Source organism: Monodelphis domestica, chromosome 6, assembly GCF_027887165.1.
Source record: "Monodelphis domestica isolate mMonDom1 chromosome 6, mMonDom1.pri, whole genome shotgun sequence".
Lineage (NCBI taxonomy): Eukaryota > Metazoa > Chordata > Mammalia > Didelphimorphia > Didelphidae > Monodelphis > Monodelphis domestica.
The window spans coordinates 156,571,243-156,587,227 of NC_077232.1; the positions used below are offsets into that span (position 1 = coordinate 156,571,243).

General features: G+C 32.8%; 1 protein-coding gene across 2 annotated transcripts in view; it reads right to left on the reverse strand.

Annotated features, from left to right (window-relative positions):
- Positions 1-15,985, reverse strand: part of UBA6 (ubiquitin like modifier activating enzyme 6) — a 62,634-nt gene that overhangs the window by 9,198 nt on the left and 37,451 nt on the right. For both annotated transcript variants that reach the window (XM_007496380.3, XM_016423225.2), the window contains 10 exons: positions 15,497-15,602; positions 13,272-13,361; positions 13,086-13,166; positions 11,799-11,927; positions 9,301-9,352; positions 9,132-9,195; positions 6,419-6,488; positions 5,487-5,558; positions 4,211-4,328; positions 2,409-2,602 (listed from right to left, as the gene is read on the reverse strand). In XM_007496380.3, the coding sequence (XP_007496442.1) occupies positions 2,409-2,602; positions 4,211-4,328; positions 5,487-5,558; positions 6,419-6,488; positions 9,132-9,195; positions 9,301-9,352; positions 11,799-11,927; positions 13,086-13,166; positions 13,272-13,361; positions 15,497-15,602 (976 nt within the window). The remainder of the gene's footprint in view (positions 1-2,408; positions 2,603-4,210; positions 4,329-5,486; positions 5,559-6,418; positions 6,489-9,131; positions 9,196-9,300; positions 9,353-11,798; positions 11,928-13,085; positions 13,167-13,271; positions 13,362-15,496; positions 15,603-15,985) is intronic.

A 15,985-nucleotide genomic window follows, 5' to 3' on the forward strand; every position in this document is an offset into this window, starting at 1 on the left:
AATTAACTGGACTATTGAGAATTTTGGAGATATTGATATCTACATATTTGTACTACTGTTCTTTATTAAAAAAAAACAAAAACCTGTTACCTTGTAAAATTCATTTGCTTGTACTCACAGTGGATCATGGCCAGATATGAAGAGGAAATGGATCTCATTTTTGGTGAGAAAACCTTGTATTCTATATTTCCTTAGTTGACACAGTGTATCAATGATTATAAGCTACATTTTGAATTTTTAAAACTCTTTTATTATTATATTTTTCTTGCATGTGCAATATATTATTTCAGACTTTTATTTTTTCTCTCCTTTTTATATTTGAAGCACATGTCACCAGTATTAAGATTTTCTTTAACTTATTTGATTTACCAGTAATATAAGTTTAAAATACATTTGCTATAATGTCAATGCATGCCCCCAAAGCTTGAGACTATAAAAATGACGCCACTAATTGCTTTAAAAAAATTATGGGACTTTGCTTAATGATTCTGTCTAATTCCAGGACAAGATATACAAAAGAGCCATTGCACAGGGCCAAAGAAGCACAAAGCTAAACCTGAATTGTGCCAAAAGAGCACACAGGTCAAAAGAAAGAAGAAACCAATTCAGGAATGATTGATGCACTTCTAATTCAATACAAAGGACTTGAACCTAGTGTGAAGACTCAAGGTTGCGAAGCTTAACATACGTTAAAGACGTAGGCCTTACTTGTATCCACAGTCTGAAAATACTTAATGACGAATATCTCAAACTTGACTCCTACCTGGCTCCTATAATCTAGTCCCTTTTCTGTCTTTTCTAGTGTGGCAACTTTCTGTAGTCCTGGCTACTGACTGGGTAAATGCTAAGTTGCTTATATCATTTTAATTGGGCCCTGATTCAAGGACCTGTTTATTTTTCCATTATTTAGAATTTTTACACATAACACATTGATAATCTATATTTTCATCCAGAAATTATCTTTTTTTATTTGAATTTTTCTGATGTCTTTTAATTTCTCTTGCCAATTGATTCATCTACCTTATAGCTCAGCCATGCATCCATAAATGATCCCTGTGTTTTCAATCACCCTTTTCAAGGGGGGAATGTAAAAATGTTATTATTTTAAATTGCAAAGTTTAAATTCCTTTTGAGAAGAATTTTAGGTTAAGAAACATGCTAGGAGGCAGCTGGGTGGCTCAGTGGATTGAGAGCCAGGCCTAGAAATGGGAGGTCCTAGGTTCAAATCTGGCCTCAGACACTTCCCAGCTGTGTGACCCTGGGCAAGTCACTTGACCCCCATTGCCTAGCCCTTACCACTCTTCTGCCTTGGAGCCAATACACAGTATTGACTCCAAGACAGAAGGTAAGGGTTTAAAAAAAAAAAAGAAATATGTTACCTCTCCGAATCCAGAAACTGAACTGTTTGGAGAAGACACCATGAAGATGCCTCCAGACCACAAGGTGCACGAGAAGATCAAGAATGAACTTTGGGGTATGGTTGATTGAACATTTATTTGTATGTATACTTTTATGCCAAAGGGGAATGACCCCAACTGGTTTTGTCAATGCGTCTAGTAATTTTTCCCTCTTATCCTCAAATTATTGTAATCTTTAAATTGATTATATTTTCATGACCCTTTTGGGGAAAATGGTTTCCCAATAACGATCAAAGGTGGGGATGTAAAAATGGAGATATGAACCCCAGATTTCAATCCCCAGAAGTCCCTGGTACTTCCCAGAATACCCTATAATCTCACCTGGGTCTCCATCTGGGCAAGAACACAATTTAGTATTTAATGGGCTCTCTGCCTCCCAAGAGCTCTCTTCCTCTACTCAGAGACTGCAACATGTTGTAAGTAGGCTGTGAATGGGCTAATCGTGCCTTGGGCATGTGGCTTATTATTTTGTATCCTCGATTTCTAATAATAATTAATAAACCTCATAAAATATAATATTTTTATCAGTACAGACTAGATTTAACTTTTACATTCTTTAAGACTTCCCAATCAGTGTGAAGGCCAACATTTTTCAGTTATCCGGGTTCATAATCTCAGAACTATTCCTTTTTAAAAAATTATCTCTCCCTACCAACAGACTACAGATCAATATAATTTTTAATATTAATTTTCTGAAATTTTATAATCCAGGTTTTCTCCTTCTCACTCCTCCAGAACTATTTTTGATTGCACCCCCATGAACAAGATAAACTAAATATACAAAAGCTTAAAAAAAAAAGTAAAACATTTATTATCCTAATATATAGTTGTGATTAGTACTTCTATAATTGTAAAATATCTCCACATTTGCTGAGATGGTTTCAGTCATAATTTAAATTACATAAGAGAGAAGATTAATATTCATTCTTCCTAAAAATATAAATAAGTCATCATTGAAAGAGTTTTCATTCAGAGGGTTAATACACTCACCAAACCAGACACTGCAGCTGTGGATGTTGCTATAGCAGGGATTATTTTCCCAGCAATACGCTTTGTTTTAAGACGGTCAGCTGGTTCAATGTTATACATTTTGGCTCGAAGATTGGATGCTGCAGTGATGAAGTCTATGTGTCCATTACTATCATCATCTTTTTCAAAGGAAAGTACCACCATCTGAAGGTCACCTGATTTAGTCAGGGAAAAAAAAAGCTTGATTCAGAAGTCCATATTCTAAAAACAAAAAATATAATAGTTTTTTTATCTCTAAAGATTTGTTTTGTTTTAAGAGAATTTAAGAAAAAAAAAAGACAAGCTGGGAGATGAGTCAGAGAAATGTAGTTACTAAAGGATACAAAGGCAAACTTTATATGTTAATGCAAGCCAATGGCATCTAATTCCACCCCCACCCCCCCAATACTTTGTAAAGGCTAGGCAATGGGGGTTGAGTGACTTGCCTGGGTTCACACAACTAGGAAGTGTCAGGCCATATTTGAGCCCAGGACCTCCCATCTATAGGTTTGGCTGTCAATGTGCTGATCTACCCAGCTGCCCCTGCATCTAATTTTTTTTAAAACCAGACCTGTCATTTCATTGGTATAAGGCATTCCTGATGAGGAAATTTTCTCTGCCAGTGCACAATGGGACTTGAGCAGCTAACATTAAGGGCTCTATTTAGAGTAGGATTTGAACTCAGAACTTCAAGACTCTAAGATCAGAACTGTATTCATTAGGTCATGCAGTCTCTAATATAAATATAATAATGAAACAGACAAAGATCACAATAATATATCAACATGCATAATTCAAGCAAGTTGTCCTAAATCTGATGAATATGTCTTTTTTTTTTAAAAGGAGTATGGGGAAGGAAGGAGTACATTTTAGATACCTTTCTAAAGGATATTTACTACTCAAGTGGTTCAAAGACAGTAAGAAAAGACTGCAAGTCATATAAAAATGTGGCTTATCCTATATCCTTTAACCAGTGGACATTAGTATTTAAAACTAGATTAGCACAGGATAAGAGTCAAGGATAATAACATTAGACTCAATTAGAGTTTACAAAAGTACTTTTTTTTGAAGGAGTAGTAATATAAGTGGTGCTTATTTTATTATCCCTATTTTATAGATGAGGAAATTAAAGTTAAGTAAGTTGCCCATGGTCACCTAGCTAGTACGTTAGAGGCTATTTCCAAAGGAAAAAAATTATTAAAAAAAAAACAAACAAAAAATGATCACTGGGGATAAAGAAAGAATGGTCTGAGTCACCCCACCTCTAGTCTGCAACAGGTGATTCACTATAAAGCCAGAATATAATTTCATGTGCTCTGACTTTACTATGTTTAGGTCACTGTTGATCAAGTTTGCAAATTTTTGCCTGAACTCTTAACCAGTTAACCGTAGGCATTAATCCAGCTGAGGTTGTCTCTAAGAACAGATCAGATAGGTTTGTTTCCTCAGGGAAACTAAAATGGCATCTAGAGAAACACAAGTTATTTTTTTTTAAGTATTCTTTATGAGCTCACCAGATAAAACATGCTTGAGTTAAGAGGATGGTGAATTATCGTATGAGGGCATTAAAGCTCTTCAAACTCCTTGGAAAGAAAAACAGTGTTGGAATTGCTGAATTCAGGTAAGGTGAAAAGTGAAGAATGGATTTGTCATAATCATCTGGATGGCTAAGCTACCAAATCTACTTTATAAAATCCTGTATGGCTTGGGCTTTTGTGTAGATAAAGCAATATTTAGAGAAAAATTTGCAGGCAAAATTACTTTTATAAAAATGGTTTCCTTACTTTTAGTGGCCTCATTGGATGATATGGCATTTTCTAATTGGAAAACAGCATTCCGCTCATCTTCACTACTAACAGGAACATGGTCTGGTTTCCTTGCTGTTTCATCAGTCTGCACAACCTAAATTCACAAAGGAATTCGAGCTATTTAATCTACCAACATTATTTTCTAGGTCTACTTTTGGTTCCCACAGAATATATATTTGCTACATTTTTTATTATGATAAAAAATAAAACTATACAGAAAAGAAAAACAGTCATTGTAATGTATATCCATTCACTTCCATCGGTGATCTCAAACAAGTATCTACACCTGTCATTTCACTGATATAGGATTCCTAGAGAGAGAACATTCCATCAGTACAGACTGGCATCTGATCTGTGACTTACAATGGAAAATAAAGAGGTGATTTGTCTTGCTTGGAGTGACGCAAAAGATGTGCAGGAATGGAACTAGAATCCAGGTTATGACAATGAGGCCAACTTTATATAATACACACTGGGGCCTCTCACGAAAATTAAAAAATAACAAAACTTCTGATAAGATCATATAGAATCCAGAAACCCTTTATATCTGTCCTAGATTAACTAAGATCAGTCAACAAACAAATAATTACCTAAGATATAGTGATTATAATAAAACTGCTCCCAAAACTTTTCTGATTAAAGGAGAAACCAGAAACCTTTTTACTCAGTTTCAGGACTTTTTATGGATATTCCTGAATCTCTGCACGTTGAAACCATGGAAGGTTATTTAACAGGCATTTATTTACTCAACATGTTTCGACAATAAGCTGCATTTATGTAACTCATTTGCCTATAATTCCATGTTAATTTATTTCTTTTCCTATAACCAAAACAAAACCATATGAGAAATAAGGAGAATGGCAGAAATTCGCAAAATGCAACTTTGTACAATAAGGTGACAAAACATGAGGGTTTGCTTTCATTCAATACATATTTATTGTCTCCAATACACACTGCCATTTTGCTGAATACTCCAGGATATAAACTGTTTTCATGGACCTTAGAGTACTGTGGATAAAATATGCACATAATTAACTGTAAAACAGGCAGGGACAATTTGAAGGTCCAATAAAAAATTAGTACAAGAGAGGCTATTTCTGGTTCGAGGATCAAGGAAGGGTAAATGGAAGAAACCTCATTAAGGAAGGGTAATGATGTTTTGTGAGATTTTTCAAAGGAAGATACATGAAACCATATCCTAGAACTGAGTTGAGTAACAAAACTGAATATATGAAAGTATTTAAAACCCTACCTTATTTGAAGGTTTGAACTCCGGAATCTCTAATTTGGAAAGTATACTGGAGAAAACTTCTACTGACAAGTCCTATTTTAAAGAAAATGATTTCAATAAATGATATCTCAAAATCTAGAAACATTGTGGTAGAATTAATCCTAAATTCCTTTCTCTATTTTAAGATTCTTCAAAATAAGGCCAAAAGACAAAGAACTTAGATTCAATAGCACCTTAGCCATTTGGAACCAAAATGATTAGGTTATATTGCATTTGTTTTTGACATTCACATTTTAATCTAAAACTATTTCCCTATGATGCCATAGTTTTCCAAACTTAAGATGTGAGGAAGTTAGCTGAAATCTAATTTTGCAGAGCACTAAACTGAAAATGAGTAAGGCTGCTGAATTTTTGAATTAGTGGCAGATGAATTACTGAAGTTCAGAAAGTATGGTACTCAGACCATTGAGTATAATTTGCTCTTGTAATACCTAAAGAATATTTAGTTATCACCTCTTCAGGAACTTTATGTGACATGTTTTCTTCTCTAGGGAGTCATATAGACTCATATTGAATTAGCAGTTAAGTTTCTACATCTTTTTCTGAGGAGCTATATTTAAATGTTTATCTTTCCTTTCCATAGACTTTTGAAGTTGCCTTTTTGAACCCAAGATTCTGATTTTACATTTGTTCCCATAAATTTTTATGCAACTAAATTAATAAACTGATTTTCAGTAGGTAATTTTATTTTACTATTAAAGAAAAAAATTACAACAGCTTAGTAACACAACACTTTTTAGTTCCTGATATGGAAGCCTGGGTAACAATAACACACTACAAAATGTTTCTTAAAAGAATGGGAAGCATTTTGATATAACATAGTAACAAAAAAGCTTGTACTTGATTACATTTTGTCCCTCTTGGCACTTGTTAGTACTTCAGGAACATCTCACCTTTTCTGTAAATGGGATGAAATATATTGTTGCAAATAGCTTTGCCGCTGTCTGTATGAAGTTGAAGTGTCTGTTAAAATAAAAAGCAAAAAAAAAAAAAAGTAAAGCCAGAAGAATGGAAATGTAATAGCCCAATTTGTTACAATTTAAAAGAATGATCTCTCGAACATCATAAACTTTTACAAAGAGTATTTAAATTTTTATTGCAGGATATGTTCCTTAAGTTAAAAAGAATTAACTCAAAATAGTCATAAATGGAAATAAGAATATTACACATCTACTCTTTAAAGCACCAACAAAACTTTAATGTACAATATCAAAAACAAAAGTTTCAAAGTCATAACATCTGCATTGTGAAAACAATGCAAACCCATTAAAAAAAATCAATGCTGCCTTACAGAGTACCAAAGATAAAAATTAGGTAAGCATGCTTTTTATTTAATACTCGTGGCAATTTATAAAGTAATATTAATAAAAGCTGAAGCATATGGCTGAATTATCAAGGAGCAAACAAAATAGAATCATCTTACCCATGTAGATTTCTCACATAAAAATAAGAAAAAGGAATCATTTTAAATTCTTTTTGTAATAATTTCCTAAAGATATGTTTCTGGCCCAACAAATTTTAATCCAAAACATTCAACTTTAAATATAATTTTTAAAAGTCTATGTGCAATTAGAAAAAAGGTTCCTTTAATATACTGAATATAATTTTAGTAATAAGATGTTTATCTAATCTACTTATTTCTTGGTCTAAGAGTTCTTTTCTCATCTTTCTCATTTTATTCACAGCAAACCACAAAAGGAGGGGGAACATCAGTATTTAAAATGATAATAGCTAGAGGTGCCTTTGAAATTTTCCAGTCTGACTCTTATTTTAAGAGTGAAGAAACTGAGGTCCATATTATTAGTTCACTGTGATTTGCTCAACATCACATAAAGTCAAAATTCAGACCCAGGTCATTTCTTTCCACAGTCATCTTTTGTATTACAATGTGGTAGATAACCCCAAAATTTAAAAAGATCATGAAGAAGGCAACTTTCTGGCTACAAAAGATATTTTTAGGACACATAAAAGCTATGAAGAAGGTGGAAATAAGTTATGTGTAAGAAAACAGAAAGAGAACTTGCTTTAAGTACTTAAAGTCAAGAATTTTCTAATAACATAAAAGTAGAAGTCAGAATAAACATTCAATTTCCACCAACAAACAAAAACAACAGGTAAATCCACCAACCTACAATTCCATGCTTCTAGTTTTACTGAATATAAAAAAAGCTGACTTTCTCTTGTTATGTTGGTCAATTTAGTAAAGAGGTAAGCACTATTTTCCCACATAATATATATATTGGCTCAGAAATGAAATGGGTACTTAAAAATATCAATTTTCACCATTTTCTCTTCTTGAATACGGTCTACTTATACATCAGGGATCTTTTTTTCTTTGGAATCTCATAACCTGTTAATAATTGCCTAAATTAATTTCAAATACATGAAATGGTCTTCTTATTAAGAATAAAATATTTCTGTGGTAGCTTAAAAAAACCCAGGACTATTTCTATAATAGGAACTCTTCTATAATCTGTTTTTTTATCAGTGTTCATCCCCTCCACAAAGATAGTTTCATAAGATAAGCCTCATACTTAGTAGGTAGTCTTAAAAAGTTATTATGGCTGAAAACTTCATAACCCTATTGCCAATCCAGTAATGACAATCTCCAGCCTTAATTAGACTGGTTCCTGGGTTAATAGCCATATAGTCCCTCTTGAAGCCTTTAATTGTGTAGGACCAATAAGAACTTACCATCTTGTTGGTATAACTTTCAAAAGGCTTCCCATAAGAGGAATAACAGATAAACACATAAAAATGAATTCCTTGTTACTGGCCTGCTGTAGATCACTACTAACTGAAGAGAAGTGCAAGTTTAGAAAAATACTTAATTCTGTCTTATGTTCAGTCTATGTATGTACTACATTTAAGTATTCTAAATGTATATTTGTAGTTAGTACTCATGGTATGAGTAGAGGTCAGACTAAATAACCTTTAAGTTGAAGTCTGATTCTAGAACTCCATTTGGGTCTCATAATAACCTGTAAGACAGTTGCATGAACCAAGCCAAGGACATTAAATGAATAGTTACATGGTTATTTCAGTTTTAACTGTGATTTAAACACTACAGTGTTAACTAATGACTTAATAAATTTAAAGACAATTTTCAAGAAAGAATGATAAATTTATATTACATTTGATAGCAAATACTTCAAAAAAGGAATTGTAATTAAACATTATGACAAATTTTAACTTGTACTTAAAAATTCAAGATTTCATTGATATGGGAAGTCTTCCTACCCTCAAAGATTATAACCTGCTCTAACATTGTAGGAAATGGTTTTTGCTAGATGGTATAGCTAAAAAAAATTTCACCCTGTGGCTCTTAATGCACTGTGCAGTACCTTTGCCAATTTGGCTAGGATGGTCCTTGAATAACAGGCAAATAAATCTAATGTGAGGTCCAAACAGTAAACCCTTAAAACCTGGGGGAAATAGCTAGAACTTGTGGTCCATGGGCACAAACTTCAAAAACTCAGGTTTAATTCCCTATAGTGATGAGGCAGGTTACAATTTTCATGAAGTAAAATTTTTACAAAGCACAGAAAAAAGGGAATATTTGCTCTCAAGTAGGTTATAATTGTCAATATCTGGTTCAATACTTACAAAGGATCATTAAATTCAAACTTTATTGGAGAAGGTGGTCTCTTTGGGGACTGCCAGAACAAACCTAATAAAGACATAGAAAGTGAATTTTAATATAAGTAACCAATAATAAAACTCTCCCAAACCCTAAAAAACTAAAAGTATCCTCCAGATTTCTGGGTATACTTACTGCCATCTTTTAATCGTGTATCCAAGGGAAAACAATGAAGAAGCTGAAGAGCCTGGAGGGCCAAGGAATGGAAATGAAGAAAGAGTCAAATAAAAATAAAAACATGATTAACATTAAAAACAAAGTTGTTATAAAATTTTTATTAAGAATCAAAATCAAACACAAAATTTCTTTCAAATATATTGTTCTTAGTATTCATATAAGTTAGGAGAAGCAGACACTATTGCACCAGAAAGGAAAAACTGTAGACACAAAACACAAAAATCGAACGTAACTGATCCTTTTGTAAAAAAGGAATTATGAGAATGAGTAACTTGGATAATTTTAAAATGTATTTTAAGATAAGTAGAAGATTTCTTAGCAGCAATGTACAACTGGAATAATTTATTTAAAAATGTTTTAAAATAAGTATATATTTAATTAAAAATGGCAGCTTACTCCACTCTTACAATTTTCAATTTCTTCTCATCTAATGGCTTTTTTTTTTGTTACTACTTATAAACATGATCCAATCTCCAATATTCTTGAAAAGAAAAAAAAAACAAACCCAAACCTGCATTTAACCCTGTTCTTTTATTATTGTCCTCTATTTCTTCTTCCATATGGCCAAAGTGGAAAAAAAAAAAGCTATATATCTATATACATAAAACTGTCTCCATTTTCTCATTCATTTCTCAGCTCCTTACAATCAGACTTTTGCTCCTGCCATTTGAAATAAAATGGTCTATTCAAGATCACCAATGGACTTTTTATGTTTAAATCCAAATGACTTTTTCCTTCGACCTCCACCTTAATTTGACTCTTCTATAGCAAATTATTGTTAATCATTCCCTCTTCCAAAACTCTCTTTATTCTAGTGCCTTGTCTTCCCTCTGTTAAACTAATTCTATCCTATATATATTGCTTGCTTTGTGCATATTTGTTTGAATGTTATCTCTACCATTAGGTTGTTAGATCTTGAAGGCAGGGACTAACTTTTGCCTCTATTTTGTATTCCCAGTGCTCAGTAAAGTATCTGGCACTTAAATGCTGATTAGGTACTCTCTTTTCTATGGAATTTCTGGACACTTCTTTTTAGTTCTCCTATCTGGTCATCCTTTCTCAGTTTCCTTTGTTGAAATGTCATCAAAAACAGCTCCACTCTTTGTCTTGCACTTTTTCTCATCACTCCATTATTTGTGCCTCTATTTTAGGGCTCTATGTTTGGACCTATTCTTTAAGTAATCTCATGACCTCCAATTTAACATCTTGATGCAAATGACTTCCAAATCTACATATCTGGCCTTAATGTCTTTCTTAAGATCCTACAATTACAAATGCCTATTCTACCTGGATTTCCCATAGGTGTCTCCAACAACATGTCAAAAAGAAAAATAATTTTCTTTCCCTCTAAATCTAATCCTTTTCTCTTTGTCAGGTATTTTTTAATGTCTTACTGTTACATTAAAAAAATTAAATATAACATACATCTGTTACTTTCCAACAGTTCTACTTGATTTCTTCCCATTAAAAAAAACAACTGGTTAATCAAAAGCATCTTATAATGATCCATTATCCATTTCCTATATTTCATCAGTTTCTTAGAGTTCAATGAACTTTTATTGAAGTTTTAATTTATACTACTATACTTATTCATTGTAAATATTATGTAATCACAGATTTGGGGTTATAAGGAACCATAAAAGTCATCTAGACCAACTCCCATTCCTCATTGGAATCAAGGTCCTTTGACTGCCAAATCCATACTCTCACTCTCAGGATCACAGAGGCAGAACAATTGTGTGTGACAGTTAGACCATCAGTACATTCCTGGGGCAGGCTGACTGAAAGCATTAGTTTTGGGAGTTGAAAAGGCTGATGAACTGGGGACTGGAGTGTTCAATACATAGACATGTACTGTGAAGCTGGGTACAGAAAATTATGAAGTTTATGTACATTGTACTCCTTGAGCAAGGAGGGAGAATGTGGAAGCCAGTAGATTAGTACAATGAGGATGTTTTGGGATGGTGGAAGAAGGGTCTGAAGCTATCAACAAGCTCTTAGCTTAGTGTACAGACGGTTGGGATATGAAAAAAGGAATAACCAGTATTACAGAGGATGGCTAGAGTGGTCTCCTCTGGACAAAATGAGATTTACATGATGACCAAGAGAATTGATGAGGTTCAACGTGAAATCTATTTCTTCAATGATAAACAGACTAATACTATGAAAGGAAAAAAAGTCAACAAAATTATATAAATTTGAATCTTTAACTTAAAACAAACAGGAAATTAATGTTTTCTAGGAAAGTACACATTAAAAACTTTTTGCAATGAAATTCAGAAAAATTCTTCTGAGTAAAAATAGTATTTCATTAGGAGTCAGAGAGACCCTGAATGCAAATCCTGCCCTTTTGTTCCATTTCAATTCTACATCTATTATCTTTAATGTTTACTTTAATAAAGCCTGGATTTTGTTGAATATTTAACCTACTCTTACAGATTATAAAACAGACTTACCTTATGGTTAAAATATTTTTCAAATTTCATTCTTGCTAATTCCACACAATGGGACCAATTTCTAGGTCTTCTACTAAGTATCTTAATAACCTGAAAGCAGCCTTCTAAACTTTCTCCAGATTGTATCCTCTAAATGAGGGAAAAGAACATAAGAGAAAATAAAGACTAAATACAAAATAAGAAATAAATATAATTTCTAATTAAGCAAATAAAAAATATACGTAAATTTCATTGGTGAAAATCAGGATCATAGAATATTAGATCTAGAAAGAACTTTATATTCTATCTCATGACCATCTCATTTTTAAAAACAGAGGTGGAGGTAAGGGGAGGGGAAATTATACACAGCATCTGTTATGTGCCAAGTGCTTTTTGTAAATATCATCTCATTTGATTCTCACAACAATCTGTGAAGAAGGCTCTATTATAATTTTCACTTTATAACTGAGGAAGATGAAGCAAATAGAGGTTTAAGTGACTTGCCCAATGTCACATACCCAGTGTCAGAAGTTGTCTCTATTGTGCAACCACGAGTCAGAAAAAACCACCTTCTCTGGGCCTCAGTTTTTCCTCAGTAAAACTGCTTGGTTAACTATGTTTTTCAAGTTTTACCTGAGACTTTAAGTCTAGGTTAAATTTTCTTGAGATAGAATACATCAATTGCTTCAGAATGATTAAATAGTACACTAAGTAAGCACTAGAGTGAAAGTGTAGAGTCAGAATTCTAGGTGTAGATCTTCTACTACCTAGTTATATGACCTCAAAGAAACCACTTGGCTGTTTTAAACTTGTTTTCCCATGAAAAGACAAAGAGGTTGGACTAACTGATATCAAAGTCTTTCTGAGCTACCATTCTTTGCTCTGTTAGATTTTTTTTTTACATAGTCATTCCTACTTTATTTTTTTCTCACTAAGTACTGGTAAATAAGAACACAGATTTTAGGGTGACCTTATGACTACCGGAAAAGACAGTGATTCCAATACATTTTCAAATGTTCTTACTTAGCTTACTCAGGTTTTCTGCTCACATATTTGGAGTTCGATTTTCATTATACTTACTCTTAAATAATTATAAAATAATTCATTTTTACACCATAATTCATAATTTTGTAATCTCCACAGCAATTATAAGTTTAAGACTAAGAATTCTGAACTAACATTTCCATAACCCTCAAATGATAGTAGTAATGTCACTCTTTGAGGGAAAATCATTTAGATGCAGCTCCTGAAATTTAAATCAATCTAAAGTACTATCTTAATCCATTTAGAAACTATATTGATTCTTACCTGTAAGACCTCTTCTGCAGATGAATACGTTTGCCAAAATTTGTTGAATAATGAAGGCTTTTGGGAAAATAAGCTTTCAAACTGCATTGAAGGGAAGAAAAAGACAAATTTAAAGAGGATTTTGTAGGAAGTCCAAAACACTTTCTTTTTCACAGAGAACTAAATATTTCAAAGAAAGACATTTACCTTATCTCTTGCCCACTGAATAGTATGCTCAATAGCAGCTGGAAAAGATTTTAAAGTGCAAAATGGGATTTCTTCTTCTGGAGGATCCCGCTAAATTAATAAGCAAAAATAAGATGGCAGTTATTGACGACAAATATTTGTGATTACTTTTTTAAAAAACATGTTTAACTTTTCCATCAAGCATTTTAGATTGTAAAAGTAAACAAGACTTGAATTTATCTTTTTAAAGAGGAGAAAAGTGGGGGATTTTAACTTCCTATTTTTTTTCAGTCTGCACCATACACTTTCTATTTCTATGCTGTCTTATGTGTGTGTTAACTCTAGACTGTAAACTCCTAAAGAACAAGTACTATATTACACTTTACCCATTTCAGTGTCTAGCATTTAAATGTGTCATAAATACTTGCCTATCTTCCATACTGCCTTTTCAACTTAATTAAGTGGTTAATTTTTATGACTACCAAGAAAGCTTCTCTAAGGGCCAGAATACATAATAAAGATACTACATTCCCTTACTGGAAAATAAGAGTGAAGAATTTCTAAACCTTAAGATTTTTTCTCTCTCTTTTTTAAAAATGGGAAGTATATATTTTGTTTCCTTTTCAAAGAGAAAAAAACATTAAAAATGGAAACTGAATTAATGTATCATCCAACATTTTATGGAATCAAGTGAGTAAATGCTGGTCACAGTTTGAGATTTCTAAGATATATGAAAAGCTTCCGAGATCTGAGGAAGATTGGTAAACAGGGGCAACATGAAAGTGTGAAAGAAACTAACACAGGTAAAGAGCTACAAAAGTAATCCCAGAATACTGCACAGTCTACTATCAATCTCACTGCCATGATTTCTCTTCTGATAAAAAGTTTTCAAATCAGTATATATATTAGGATGATTTTTGTGTATGTGTGTATATAAACATACTTCTGAGTTTATAATAGAAATAAATGGTAAGAATAATTCATTTAAAATAAATTTAATGGAGAATTCTGCTAGGTGATATTTACTTGGTAAAGTAAAGAATTTTGCAAATGTAAAAACATGTATATTATGTCAACACAGTATTTTAGAATGCTTATTTTACATCTTTCAAAGAAAACAACTTCCATCTTCCTCTGAGGAAATAAGAGATTTAAGATGAAAGAATTAATCAAGTTCTGACTAACATCTTCATCAATGATTGGGCTGAAAAAGATACTATCACATGGATAGATATACAAAGCTGGAAGGGAAAGTGAAAACACTAGAAGACAGATTCAGGATTCAAAAAGACCTTCAAAAGCTGGGAAAAAAAGGACTAAATATACCAAGACAAAAGTTAATGAAGATTAAAAAAAGTTCTACACTTGAGCTCAACCAACTAATTCAGTATATGATAGGGACAATGTGGTCAGACAGCAATTCATGTGAAAATGAAGAGTTTTAGTTGATTACAAATTCTAGGCACATTGTATGGCTTCAGAGGGCAAAACACAGACTAAAGGACAAAGGAAGAATAATTTAGGTCTTATAAGGTACTACTGAGTTTTCTGCTAATGGAAATGCTTACAGAGAGAACTTTTGGGAGTCAGACTAGGTGCCTTTACTCTTACTTTGTGACTCAGTGTTTATGTGTGAAACAAAATGTTTTCCTTTATTCTTTTTATATGCCTGTAAACGTTTGCCTAGTCTAAGTACAAATCAGTATAAAGACCAACTATGGAATGGTTTATTTTAATTGCCTTTATTAGGTTAATTATCCTTCACAGTATGCCCAAACAACAAAATGGCTTTTAGAAAAACAAGAGGATTATATATGATATTGCAAAACTCTATTTTATACAACTTGTATTTATTAATGATAGGGCAGTGAGATGATGCAGTAGATAAGAGTTCAGGGTCTAGAGTCAAGAAAACTTGCTCCCTGAATTCAAATCTAGCCTCGTACTTGCTAGCCTGGGTAAGTAACTTCATTCTTTTTGCCTCAGTTACTCATTTGTAAAATGAGTTGGAGAAGGAAATGACAATCTATTCTAGCATCTCTGCCAAGGAAACACCAAGGGGCCACAAGAAGTCAAACACAACTGAAAATGTCTAAAAAACAATTTCTAAAAGTATATGATACACTCAACACATTAATTTCTAAGCTGTTCTGACTGTTTACATCTCCTTCTGAACTTCCTTCCATTCTCTTTTGTGTAAGAAGAGAAACACCTGTCCCCCCAACATAAACAATTGTAACACTTACATGACTATTATAGGACTCAGTCAAATGAGGTATAATAGCTTCAGTGTGTCCCTTAGTGCCCATTGTGCCAGAATCTAAGAGGGGACGTAGGTTCGCTAAGCACCGGCTATTTGAAAAGAGAAAGTCATAGAAGTGTTCAATATAATACAAGCAAAGAAACTAACTTTGTTACACAGAAAAGCTAAGAACAAGTATCATTGTTTTCAAGTTGGTAATTTCCAAATACTCTTCACAGGCATTGTTGCACCCCATCCATGTCTACCTCTCTAGCCTCTTCCCCCCCAACACTTCTTCTAATGTGAAGAAAGTTACTAGAAATATTGGAAAATACCAAATGCTAGAAGAAAAATGACTTACCACTTCCTAGGAACCCTTTTAAATTACAACAGTGGCAGGTTGGGCTGAACTATGACTACTCCACAATTAATGACACTACACAATTAATTTCATGGTATTTGGTTAATTGCTGCTATGACCCTTCCCATAAGG